Source organism: Sardina pilchardus, chromosome 21 (assembly GCF_963854185.1).
Source record: "Sardina pilchardus chromosome 21, fSarPil1.1, whole genome shotgun sequence".
NCBI classification, from domain to species: domain Eukaryota; kingdom Metazoa; phylum Chordata; class Actinopteri; order Clupeiformes; family Clupeidae; genus Sardina; species Sardina pilchardus.
Genome location: NC_085014.1, coordinates 4,520,376 through 4,532,773, shown reverse-complemented (window position 1 = coordinate 4,532,773; position 12,398 = coordinate 4,520,376). Strand labels below are relative to the sequence as shown.

Below are 12,398 nucleotides of genomic sequence, written 5' to 3'. Positions count from 1 at the left end.
TGCGGAGAGCCCCAAAATAACGGATCTCTGTCAACTGGGACGGATGGACAGAACTTTCTGGCAAAAGACACAATTGGGAGAAAGAGGAAGAAACATGTCTAGGATAACTGAGAGAGTAGTGATGATTTCCAGGAAGTTTAAATAACCTCCGAGTCCGCAGGGAGGTCCAATCCTAATTCTCATAAGAACTGTGCAGGTGCATATGAAAAATCGTTCAATTTAAACTAGTATTTTATCTTTCTTGAAAACAAACAAACAAAAACAAAACAATGCGAAACAATATGTATAATGTAAAATATATCTAAATTGGCCTACGCTACAGTATTTTAATGCTGTCACAATGGTGGTACTTGGAGAGCCAACTGTTCTCTGAGGTGGTAGGCTGCTCATTGTGGAAAGTATGAGGACTGGCAGTAGGGCTTATGGTGTGTGTGATGGTAGTAAGACGGTGTGAGGGCGTCGTTGTCCTTACCATGAGAGAGGGCTTATGGTGTATGTGATGGTAGTAAGACGGTGTGAGGGCGTCGTTGTCCTTACCATGAGCGAGGGCTTATGGTGTATGTGATGGTAGTGAGACGGTGTGAGGGCGTCGTTGTCCTTACCATGAGCGAGGGCTTGGTGCACCTGATGGGCGACCTGGGCACCTGTGCTGGGCTCTTGTTGGCCGCGGTGCTGGAGGGCTTCTTGGTGCGGGACGATCTCTGGTCCGACAGGCTGATGCTCCTCAGGTTCGGCGGACGGGGCGGGTTCCGCGCAGACAGGGACGCTTGCCGCACGTTCCTGAGTTGGTTCTGCTGCGGCGGCTGCGGCTGCGGCTGTGGCTGAGGCGTAGGTGGAACCGGCTGGGCCTGCACACACGACGGGCTTCCCGGCAGGTCCAGGAACCGCTGCGAGGGCCCGGCGCCGGTTCTGAGGTCTCCCCCCGGAGAGCGAGAGCAAGAGCGAGAGCCCGTCGCCTTGACGACACCACCGCTGTTGTTGTTGTCGTCGTCCTCCTCGTTGTCCGAGTCGGAGATGACGAAGCGCCCGCGGCCGTCGCTGTTGCGCAGGTGCGAGGCGTTGAGGCTGCGACTGCGGCGGCGAGGGTTGGGCTCCCACAGGTCACTGCTCCACCTGCTGGCCAGGCGGCTCTCCTGCGGGCTGCTGAACATCATCCAGTAAGGGGGGCAGGTGGGCAGCAGGTCCGAGGGGGAGCGCGGGACCTGGGCCTGGGGGTGGGTTGGGTAGCCCCCCTGGAGCCCCGTAAGAACCCAGTTCTCCAGTCTGAACGCATACTGGGGAGAGAGAGAGAGAGAGAGAGAGAGAGAGAGACAGAGAGAGAGAGAGAGAGAGAGAGAGAGACAGAGAGAGAATGGGAGAGCAGGGAAAGGACAAGAAGTTAGGGTCTACAGTCCATAGAACATAATGACAGTTAATGGAGAGAATGGACAAACAATATTATACTATAGGCTGGCTGGCACGCGCGCACACTCACTCACACTCACTCACTCACTCACTCACACACACACACACACACACACATACACACACACACACACACACACACACACACACACACACACACACACACACACTCACAGTCCCAAGCACCTGGAGTTATGGTGCGTTTGGGAGAATAGGTGGTAATAGTTCATCTCATACTATCTACTGGAGAACAAAAAGGAACAACTAGGAAAAGTCTAAGTTCAGTTCTGAAGTTGAGTTGATGGTAGCTTCTGGAAGGACTTAATCTGTGCACTGTCAAATACCACAGGCCAGAGATGTGAAGTAACTAAATAGAAACACTTAAGTGCAGTAATTAAGTATGAATAGGGAGTATCTGTACTTTACTTGAGTTTTTATTTTGATTCTTACTTTTACTTTACTACATTTTTTTATTGAATTCAAATGAAATTCTATCTGTTTGCTTTTCATAAATAGCACTTTTGTTTATTAGGCATTCAAAGCATGTTTATGGAGTGTGACGTGCTGTAGCTGCCCTTCTTAACATGTTGGCGATTTCGTTACAGGCCTATAAAAGGAAGCAGCAGTGATAAATGAATGGCAGCCATACCTTTGTTTAGGCTTCCAAGACATTGCGTATGAAGTGTGGGCACCAAGTGTTAAGGTGCAGCATGAACCTAATGGCCTATCCAGAGTTCGGACTGCTTTCTTTGTCATTGAGACCATAGTGAAGGGAGAGAGTTGTCACCCATGGCCTGTAAACCTGGTGTTCTATTAGTACTCAGTGCTTCTACTTTCAGTACTTAAGTACATTATGTTTTATAATGGGCTATTTGTCATCCTTAAGTACTGTAAACAATAGATACTTGAAGGCTTTTACTTAACTACTTTGCTTAGATTAGTTTTACTATTACCTAAGCCATTTTCTGATCAAATATCTGCACTTCTACTCAAGTGGGGGTTTGAACACTTTACACAACTCTGCCGTCACAATTTAACCTCATTGTCATCAAAGCTGAATTACCAGACAATGAGCCTATTTCACAAGATGTCGCCACTGTGTAAACTAACTTCCTCTGGAACAGCTCAGTCCATAGGAAAGACAGAAACGGGAAGATGTTTTACCCTGCCAATTAAGGCATCATTAACATCAACTAGGCCAGACACCCTGACACTGTGAAATTGGCTCATTATCTTTTACTATCAACAAATACTGACCGGCTGTCACCAGTCACCTCCCTCTTACCCAGACCATAATATTTTCCCTCACAGTAACCAGGGTCACCATATGCCTCCCTAACCGCTGCTCAGGGAGGAGGATCCCTCAGGCACCACATGCTGTGTCTGTGGCTTACAAGGCCAGTCACCTTTTGACAGTATTGCACTACAGCAATAATCATTGCATGACATTTTCATTTACATTAGCATTTCATAAAAGAAAAAAAAACACTGGAATGAATACATTTTTCCATAGCTATAGGCAACAGATACAGATCAAAACTAGGTGTATCTCTCTCTCTCTCTCTCTCTCTCTCTCTCTCTCTCTCTCTCTCTGTGCGTGTGTGATTACTCATCAAAAAGAATACAATGGCAACGTTCAACAACAAAATGATAATTAAGTAAAACAGAAAACAAATTGGTTTGGCAGAACATCCTGACTGGCTTGGAGGCCATTCAAAAACAACCCATTTAGTCAGAAAGAAAATAAACGGCTTCATCTGTAGCAACAGCAGCAGGAAGGAACGCAGGGAAACGCGCAGAGCAGAAGACTCTCGTGATGGAAGGTGAACCGTGGCCAAAGATTATGTAACATTCCAGAACCAGATTCCTTCAAATTGCCCAGGGACCTAGTGCAGGTATCGCCTTTTAGTTGGACCATTTCAGTTTAAATCCTTCAAACAAGGCAGCCTTGAGCACAGGTCCATATAGGGTCATAGGACGACCGCTTGGATCAGATAAGAGGCGAGCGATATTAATGGCCAGGCGCGACTATTCCTTGAAAAACTCCACGGTCTTATCACATTAGTGAAATCGTGCAGTGTTTTAGAGACCGTGTCAGCAGTGATCTTCAGACCCATCCAATGTCAACATCTTGGCCGCAGCCCTAGGCCTATATATGGAGAACACATGGCCATGATGGAATTACAGTAAAATTGGTGTTTTGGAAAGAAACTGGAATCCTAACTTTATACGCCTATAGAAACAATGTCAAGATAGCCCTGCTTCCAGAAAGGTTGCAGCGTATAAGAGTAATGCTGAACCTTTGGAGTTTGGTATTAGACATCCAAAGTATCCTACATTGCTATGTGCATTTCAGAACAACAAAAAACATCGGGATCAAAAAAGAAATGTCTTTCATTTCACAATTAGGCCTAGGCTGCAAGAATGGAGTGAAGTGGATTTATCTGGTACAGTATATAGCATGACTTAAATATGATAATTTTGTGGATGAACACTTGATTGTTCATCATCTTCTCAATGTCATACAGTATAGTCTTATGTTTGATCTGGACTAGGTCATACAACACCCTGTTTACTTTCAAACTTTAATAAGATAATTGTGTAATGCCATGCAAAATATGTCTACTGATATAAATGTATGTTGATTTCTGAATTTCAAAATTGATGGAAAACACACACACACACACACACACACACACACACACACACACATACACACACAGAGAGAGACACAAAGTGCAAGTGGGAGCTGCATAGAAAGCTTTGGTGAGGTGACCACTGGCTCTGGTGGGCAGGAGGTTGGGACTGCACTCACCTCTGTCTCTTGTAGGATGGTCAGGTAGTCTGGCACGGGGATGTCGGGCGCTGTGACCGGCACCACCTCCTCCTTCACCTCCCCCAGCGCCCCCAGCGGGATCTTAAAAGGCACCTCCTCCACTGAGCTCATGCTGCACGTCTGCGGGGAGAAGGAGGGAGGCAGGCAGAGGCCAAAAACCGTGAGCCTCACACGCAAACGTCCTGTGGTGACATTGGGTCAACTTCTGGTATTTGGTGAATAGCAGGAATATCAGTAAGACAGATAGGCTAAATATTTCTCCAACTCTTCTATTCAAGAACTCTGGAATTTAGATCAAGTTCAAGAATTTAAATCCACAGACGTCCGGTCCATTGAGGAATTGATGGTCTGTGTCCAGGAATCACATCAGACACGTCAGACATGAGACATGACGATGAGCTGATCGTTTATCGTCAGGGAAGATTTGAGTCAGACTTCTGGGAAGGCTTCGCCCGTTGCAGTTCTGTTTATCTGTCTATATCTGTTTACACCCTTACACAATGAAGAGGAGGCTCTGTGTTTACCTGTCTATATCTGTTTACACCTTTACGCGCCGAAGAGGGGGATTCTGGGATTAGTGTCGGCTAACTGATTTACCGCTCGTCACCCACCAGACGGTTCCCACGGCTACCTGCTGTGCACCTCCACCTGCCCTGACCGCCCAGCGGGATTGTCATTGGTGGAGACCTGCACTTAAGTTGGACGCTGGTAACCCCGGTCAGGACACGGCCAGCCAGCAATAGACTCATTCACAGAAGACGTGTGGTGTGTGTGTGCTGCTCCTAGAAGTTAGCTCACCGTGTCATTCGTTCACTAAACCCCTCAGCCTCTCATCTCACACACGTTGCCAGAAAGTAAGACGCAGAAGGATTGTGGGTGCACCCACCAAGTGTAATATGGCATGGTATGTGGGTGTGGGTGTGGGTGTGGGTGTGGGTGTGTTGGGGGGGGGGGGGGGGGGGGGTCCCAATGACTCCAAATGGCTCCAACAGTCCCAATGGCTCTGCACTAACATGGGGCCCTCATAGAACATAATGACAGTTGACGGAGAAAATGGGACGAACAATATTATACTATAGGGCGCGCGCGAGCGCGCGCACACACACACACACACACACACACACACACACACACACACACACACACACACACACACACACACACACACACACACACACACACACACACACACACACACACACACACACACACACACACACAAGCACCTGGAGTTAGGCTACTTCAGCTGAGCTGAGCTGAAGTCAATCCCAAACTTCTCCACCCTCAACAGCCCTGCAGTTCGTTGTCTTTGTACTTGTACTCTGCACAATGACAATGAAGTTGAATCTAATCTAATCTAACCCACACAGCATCTCTGTCTGAGTGGTTGTTGTCCTGGCAACGGAGCGGTTGTCGTGGCACCAGTGGAGCGTCAGGTGAGGTGACAGCTGGGCTGCTGACGCCAGCGAGAGCCTCAGCCTCCCCAGCCTCCCACTGAAGATGGAGCAGCACAGTGGGGAGGAGGATCAGCTGAGTCTGGCCCACTCAAACCAGCAGATGGCTCCAGATTTGAGACTCAAGCCGGGACTTTACCGCCAGATGCTCTCTAAGCTGCTGGGTTGACCTTTTTTTTTTTTCGCGGATCAAGACAACAGAAGGGTCAAGAGAGCAACCTCTGTGCAAGACATTATATGAGGTGCTTCTCAACATCCCTCCTCGATCCTCAATGCTTGATCCTCGAGGGGCATTCCCACTGATCTATAACTAACACTGGATAGACTATCCCATTGTTGCCGCTCCATCATTCTTTATGTAGAGCAGTGAGGATCGAGGCCCGAGGAGCGAGGGAGGATGCATAAAAGCCCGAATGAGAGGCACCCATAGACCCCTTCCTGGTGTTAGGTTGAAGTCTATGCCCCAACATTTGGGCAACAGTGTCTGCTGAATTCTCTAAACTTTAACATTGTGTGTTCTTGGAATGCTCTAAAAGTTCAGAAGTCCTCTCATTCATTCCAACACTTGAACAGGTCAACTCAACACACAGCTGCAGTTGGTCTGCCTCAGATTGCTGAACTCATAACAAAAATAATAAACTAAACTAAGACTAACAATTAAACCAAGAGGATTCTCGCACAAGAGACACATGTTCACGTCTGTTGACCACATGAATGTTAGCATATCTACTACATATAGACCATGTCAAGAGAGTTCCATTATCAGTGTCATAGCTGTTCCCACAAGGTTTCCATTTTAACATTTATGTTATCTTAATGCAGAGGAAGCAGTTTGTAAACAAAATAGAAGGTCCAGGTATTGTTTTTGTTTTTCTTGTTGAAAGAGTCTATATATATGAATCTATATATATATAGATATAGATATAGATAAGTAACAAGACATGTCACAATACCAAGGCACCACTGGTGCCAATATCAGAAAAACTCATTTTGGAAAAAAAAAGAATGATACAATGAACAATAAAATGTTGCATGAACATGAATTGATCAGAAACCAGCTTAATAATTGATATAACAACTCCAAACACACCAAACAATTCAATTCATCAGAACTCACCTGATTCAGGAGTGTGTGTAGTCTCTCAGGTATTTCAAGAATGTGTGAAGAGTGGCAGGGAAGTTGAGAGAAGTGTGTAAGAAGTGACAGTTCTGCCGTGCTAGGTGTGTGTGTGTGTGTGAGAAGAGTCAGGTTTTCCGTGCTGGCAGGGGGTGTGTGTGTTTTGAGAGGGTGCTTAGCCACCACGCGCACAGACGGCAGATAATTCTCACAGATGCTGCTAATTCCCCCTCGTCACTAATCCACTGACATAACACACTTACACTCCCATAGACAGACACACACACACACACACACACACACACATCCACACAGAGCCTGTTCACCTGTTTACCTGTTTACCTTCAAACCCAGCCAACTATGACCAGTCTCAAATAAACAAAAACATGACCGCTATTCCCTAAGGAAAACATTTCCACTTGTGTTTTTATTAAAATTACAATTTATACAAAACAAAAGCACATATTGTCAGATATCAAAAATAAATACAGCAAATTAACAGTGTTTGCTTGTGGGTCTTTCGGTGAATCTGAGGAAGGATCACCTCAGGACAGACGCTGAGGTGAATGGTCAAACTAGATTAGTCTGCACGTGCCCAGTAGCAACCTCTCCAAGGTGACAGGTGGGCGCATCGCAGCCAGGTAAACTAGTAAACAAGTATAACTCATGTTAGGCAATGCTAAACCTTTTGTTTACCTTTCTCAGGATTTGCTTTCTCAAAATACTCACAATCTATCTGACTAAAGTAGCTAACTGGTAAACAAACTCACCCACTCACATATCTGTATGAGGACACAAGTGTGTGTGCGTGTGTGTGTGTGTGTGTGTGTGTGTGTGTGTGTGTCTGTCTGTGTGTCTGTGTGAGCGTGTGTGTGTGTGTGTGTGTGTGTGTGTGTGTCTGTGTGTCTGTGTGTGTCTGTGTGTGTTTCAGGGACCCAGAGCTCACCAAGTCCCTAATCTCAGTTATACTGGTTCCCTAGACACCGCTCCAGTCTGAGACTGACTCACACACATCTCAGTGCTAGAGAAAACAAGCCCATGCTCTCCACTGGAGGGCGAGAGAGAGAGCAGAGATCAGAGAGAGGTGTCCTTTGCACGGGAGGGTGTGAGAGAGTGTAGACACCCCTTACTAGTGATATAGCCGCGAGAAGGCATCAGTCAGTCAGTCAGTCAGTCAGTCAGTCAGTCAGTCAGAGAGAGAGCAGACGCTCTTCAGTGGAGAGACGGTAGAGATTGGCGAGGCATTACTGAGTGGACAGGTCAGAGAGAGATGTGTTTTTCACCAGAGCAGCGGCTCTTCAGTGGAGAGACGGTAGAGATTGACGAGGCATTACTGAGTGGACAGGTCAGATAGAGATGTGTTTTTCACCAGAGCAGCGGCTCTTCAGTGGAGAGACGGTAGAGATTGACGAGGCATTACTGAGTGGACAGGTCAGAGAGAGATGTGTTTTTCACCAGAGCACTGGCTCTTGAGTGGAGAGATGGTAGAGAGCAGAGCCATATAAAGAGAGAGTTGCGACAACTCCATTGACGCTAATGTTCCATATTTTCTCAACAATAGTTCCCGGAAGTTAGGATCGAACACTCGTTAACAGACAGTAAAAGACGGTTATTTTATGATTCTAACGAACAGTCAAAATCGCTTCCGGGAACTATTTGAACTACTTAAAGTTACACGAACCACGTCACAAACCGAATTTTCTGTACCCGAGTTGTCGCAACTCTCTCTTTATATGGCTCTGGTAGAGAGCCCTCGCTGGCGAGGCATCAGAGGGTGGGTCGGTCAGAGAGAGATGTGCTTCAGCAGAGCGCTGGCCCAGGCCTCATCAGCCGGGGGCTCGGGTAGGACCCATCCCTGGGGCACGGCCCTGCCGTCTGGGTGCTCCTCTGGGACCAGGAACCTGTCCCACTCCCTCCTGGGAACAAACAGGCAGGGGTACCGTCAGACATTCTTCATATGAAAATCAAATCACATGTACAAGACACACCACATCTTTGTTCACGTCATATCAATTTCACACAGTATAATATCCCAATATATCAACATGAGCTGGGAAATGGAAGGGTATATGAGTATGGGAAGTCTAAGTAATAATGTGCCATCTGTCTCACTGACTCCAAGTCTGGCTTATTAAAAATACAAAATCAAAAGGTAGGAGTGTAGGAGTGAATACTGCCTAGTGCCTACACCTTTTTCTAAGCAAATCTCCTTAAACTGTTCACAAGCAGGAGCTGGTTTGTTCAGTTGGGCCCTACTTCTACAGGAGCAGCAGGTCTTAATGCTTAAAGTACTCACACTGTAAACACAGTGTCTGTGAATGGCTACACTCAGTTCCCATCCCATCCCAGTCTTCCAAACACAGTTAAGGAGGAAAAGAGGAGCTCACCGTATCTGCACCAGGGCCGGTAAAGAGATCTCCGCCTGCAGATAGAAATCCTGGAAGGCGTGAAGGGGATGATCAGGAGGAATTTCATCTGTATGGAGAGAAGAGACGACCACAACCCACTGAGTGAGACGGACCACAGGGCCCACAGCACCACCACAACTCTACACTTCTGACCCAGAGGCAACCATTTAACTCCGTCCAGTCTATTGTAATGTAATGCAATGTCATTCATTTATTTATTTACTTATTTCAACACGGACAGTAAACATTACTACATTGTGCAATGTTGTAGCAAATATTTGTAAATAATTATAGCTCATTTCCGCCCGTAGTCCCTGGGAAGGCAGGAAGAACAGTAAAGCTAATGAATTCTAATTCATTAGCATGGCTGCCCGTATGCAAGGTTTCAAAACTAAAGCAATACATTTCCTTTCTATCAGCTTCATTAGCTTGCCTTTGTCCTATTTCTCACAAGAATGTTATGAAATTGTATAAATTGACACCTTAACTGTTCATACTTTACGGTAGATGTGACTGATATGGAAATAACAAAAGCCGCACCCTCCGCAGCCAAGCTACTCCCCTCCCCTCCCCTCTCCTCACCTCCAAAGAGCATGCCCTCCGCTTGCTGCTTCTTCTGCAGGAACTTCTCGTGTTCTTTCTTCTGTCGTTTCTCCAGGTCTCTCTTCCTCTCCTCCTCCTGCTCTCCCTCCAGCATGACGCGAAGCGCCTTCTCCTCGGCGTCGTAGACGGTCGTGCGCTTGGCGATCAGTGCGCGCAGACGCTGCAGGTGACCCTCGAACACGTCGTCACTCTCCTTCTCAGGGTACACACCTGAGGACGACAAGGGATGTTTACTGGTCTCATCTGTATAGCTTGTTTATCTCATACACAGTGACCTTAAACATTCTGGCAGCAATAAAAAAAAAAAAAAAAAAAACAAGCTCCATTGCAAATACTAACAGCAACAATGCTGATATTTCTAGTAAGAAGGATAATATAAATGAAATTTAACACAGTTTGACACATTGTATTGCCTAAAAGATGCCCTTAACATAGTGAGGATATTCACAGTTGTTATTATAGAGAGTATTATTTATTTTCATAATATCCTTTTGTGAGATTATATGCTATACCAATTTGGAGGCCATGTTGTCTGAAAACTGAATGAGGTCAATTAAACATATTTTAGAACAACCTTCATACAGTAGAAACCACCTGCATGCAGTTGAAACTACACAAAAAGAAAAGATAGACTAGTGTTATTAGTAATAAATAAGTAATTGACTGTTATCTGTTAGTGTTACCTTTCCTGGAAGCTGCTTCCTTGCGGAGCTTTCGAAGTTTCTCCAGAGCCTTGAGGATGTCCAGCATCTTCTTGGCGTCACTCTGCTTCTTCCTCACCTCAGACAGCACAGAGTCCGCCGCCTTCTTCAGTTCTTCCTCCTGTTCAGTGCAGGTAGACAAGTGAAAGGATGACACAATGAAATAGCGCAGCAGCAACACTAGATACAATGAAACTGATGTTTAAGGCCAATTGACCAACAGGAGTAATTACGAGTGACCACCATGTACAGACTTTACTATGACAAATAATGTGCAGCAGTATCACATATTTCTTTCCAGTTATTGGGACAATTGACGGCATGTTCTTAAGCAAATAGGCCTACAGCTCAAGTTAGTTTGTCTGGTTCAATCGTCATACAGGTAAATTGTGGTGACATAGCGCCACCTGCTGTAAGTGGCCTCTTGCCCAAATCTTACCCTCTTCTTCTCCTCCACTTTCTGAATGCGCTTCATCCTCCATTTATCAATGACTTCATGGCGTTCCGTCAGTCTCTCCTCTCGCTTTTGTTCTTCCTCAATTTGTTCAATTTTCTTTCTTCGAGTCCTTATTCTTTTCTTACGTATAGCCACCAGCTTCTTTTTGATACTCGACACGGACTCTGGATCACTCAGGAAACGTAACTTTTCTTGAATGTTTTCCTTTAACCCTGCAGCTTTGCTGTACGACTCTGTCCAGACGTCGTCGTTCTCCAAATTCAGTTTTAAGGTCTGGCAGAGGAGAGACAATTCTGACACGAGTTTGACAGCACCATATAGATTTTCTCTCATTTGATTCACGCTTGTCGTTTGAGTTCTGCTTTTCTGCGGAAGGGTCTTATTCTTTCTCTTCAACACGAAATTCTGTAACCATTGTTCATCTTGTTTTCTCTGCTTGGTCTCTTCGTCGAGCGGTGTGTGTTGTTCGAGTGGCTGATAACGTTGCTGGTGTCGAGGTTCATTGAAAGCATCGTTGAAACCTCTCTGGCACATTTCGTTGTCTCTTCGATTTGGTTGCCCAACAGTCTGAAACTCGGAGCTGGTGAAACCTCTACTGCTATCCACATATCTGTTACTGTCTCTGTTTCTCTGATGTACTGCGGTACTTGGTCCATGAGCCCACTGGTTCGCAACCCCATCATTGTGAGACTGAAACTCAGGCTGGTGTGGTGCATTACAAGCGTTACGCTGTGCCTCAATGAACGCCGATATTTGGTTTGATTCTGGTTCGCAAAATCCCGGCGGTGGTCTGGATGGATCAAACTCAAAGGGTGGAGGGTTCGGTGGACACGGCTGTCCCTCAAATGCCGGGGGCAGTTGATACTGAGGCGGTGGGTATCCGTATCCCGCATTGCCTTGCCCCGGGGGTAGTGGTGGGAAAGGCTGCCACGGGGGTGCATTTGGTGGTTGAGAAGGTGGATACATATTTAGTCCTGGCCAAAAATTTGGACCGGAGGAGTTATCAACACTACCTGGTACAACGGCCCGGGGCGGCTGATAAGGTGCCGGAGGAAATCCAGGAGATTGACTTGGGTAAAAAGGTCCGCCGAAATTACTCTCCATGTTAGGCGGGTTGGTCGCCTGATGCTGCGGACCGCTGGGTGTGTAGTATGGTGAGTTATCCATGTTTATGAATCCCACAAACAGCACATTCAAGTGTAAAGAACAGCACAGCAGACTGAAGTCTGCAGGTGTCACGCCATTTTCTACCGGATGTTGTCTTCTATGGTGGTGCAACACAAATATGTGTCCCACCATCAAACGCACCCACATGTTTCAGGTTCCCTGTAGACGTAACAGCTGCCCTTTTCTCCTCTTTTAGGTCTATGCTTTTACTGCCCAAAAGTAAAAGTTTACTTTGCAAGGCTGTGTCAGAT

At 46.3% G+C, this 12,398-nt stretch overlaps 2 protein-coding genes across 3 annotated transcripts in view; both read right to left on the bottom strand.

Annotated features, from left to right (window-relative positions):
• The window catches only part of ubap1lb (ubiquitin associated protein 1-like b), a 12,259-nt gene extending 7,908 nt beyond the window's left edge, over positions 1 to 4,351 (bottom strand). Inside the window, exons 1-2 of the mRNA XM_062525427.1 lie at positions 4,220 to 4,351; positions 603 to 1,274 (exon numbers count right to left, since the gene is read on the bottom strand). Of these exons, the coding sequence (XP_062381411.1) occupies positions 603 to 1,274; positions 4,220 to 4,351 (804 nt within the window). The remainder of the gene's footprint in view (positions 1 to 602; positions 1,275 to 4,219) is intronic.
• Positions 4,352 to 7,219: 2,868 nt separating this feature from the next.
• Positions 7,220 to 12,228, bottom strand: pdcd7 (programmed cell death 7). Of its 2 annotated transcripts, none has more exons than XM_062525058.1 (6): positions 10,963 to 12,228; positions 10,506 to 10,644; positions 9,802 to 10,032; positions 9,199 to 9,286; positions 8,552 to 8,727; positions 7,220 to 8,207 (listed from the first exon to the last, which is right to left on the bottom strand). In XM_062525058.1, exons 1-5 carry the CDS (start codon positions 12,145 to 12,147, stop codon positions 8,595 to 8,597), a joined length of 1,776 nt encoding a protein of 591 aa, XP_062381042.1. In that variant the 5' UTR covers positions 12,148 to 12,228; the 3' UTR covers positions 7,220 to 8,207; positions 8,552 to 8,594. The 2 variants fall into 2 exon arrangements, with proteins under 2 accessions (XP_062381042.1, XP_062381041.1); XM_062525057.1 differs by having other exon boundaries at positions 7,220 to 8,304; positions 8,563 to 8,727.
• Positions 12,229 to 12,398: the final 170 nt, after the last annotated feature.

Bases quoted from the DNA above. Each gene is read 5' to 3' on its own strand.
- pdcd7 (XM_062525058.1), bottom strand. From the start codon at position 12,147: ATGGATAACTCACCATACTACACACCCAGCGGTCCGCAGCATCAGGCG. The intron at 10,645-10,962 runs GTAAGATTTGGG...TGCACTGAACAG, and splicing joins AAGTGGAGGAGAAGAAGAGG to GAGGAAGAACTGAAGAAGGC. The intron at 9,287-9,801 runs GTGAGGAGAGGG...CTCTCCATACAG, and splicing joins GGAGGGCATGCTCTTTGGAG to ATGAAATTCCTCCTGATCAT.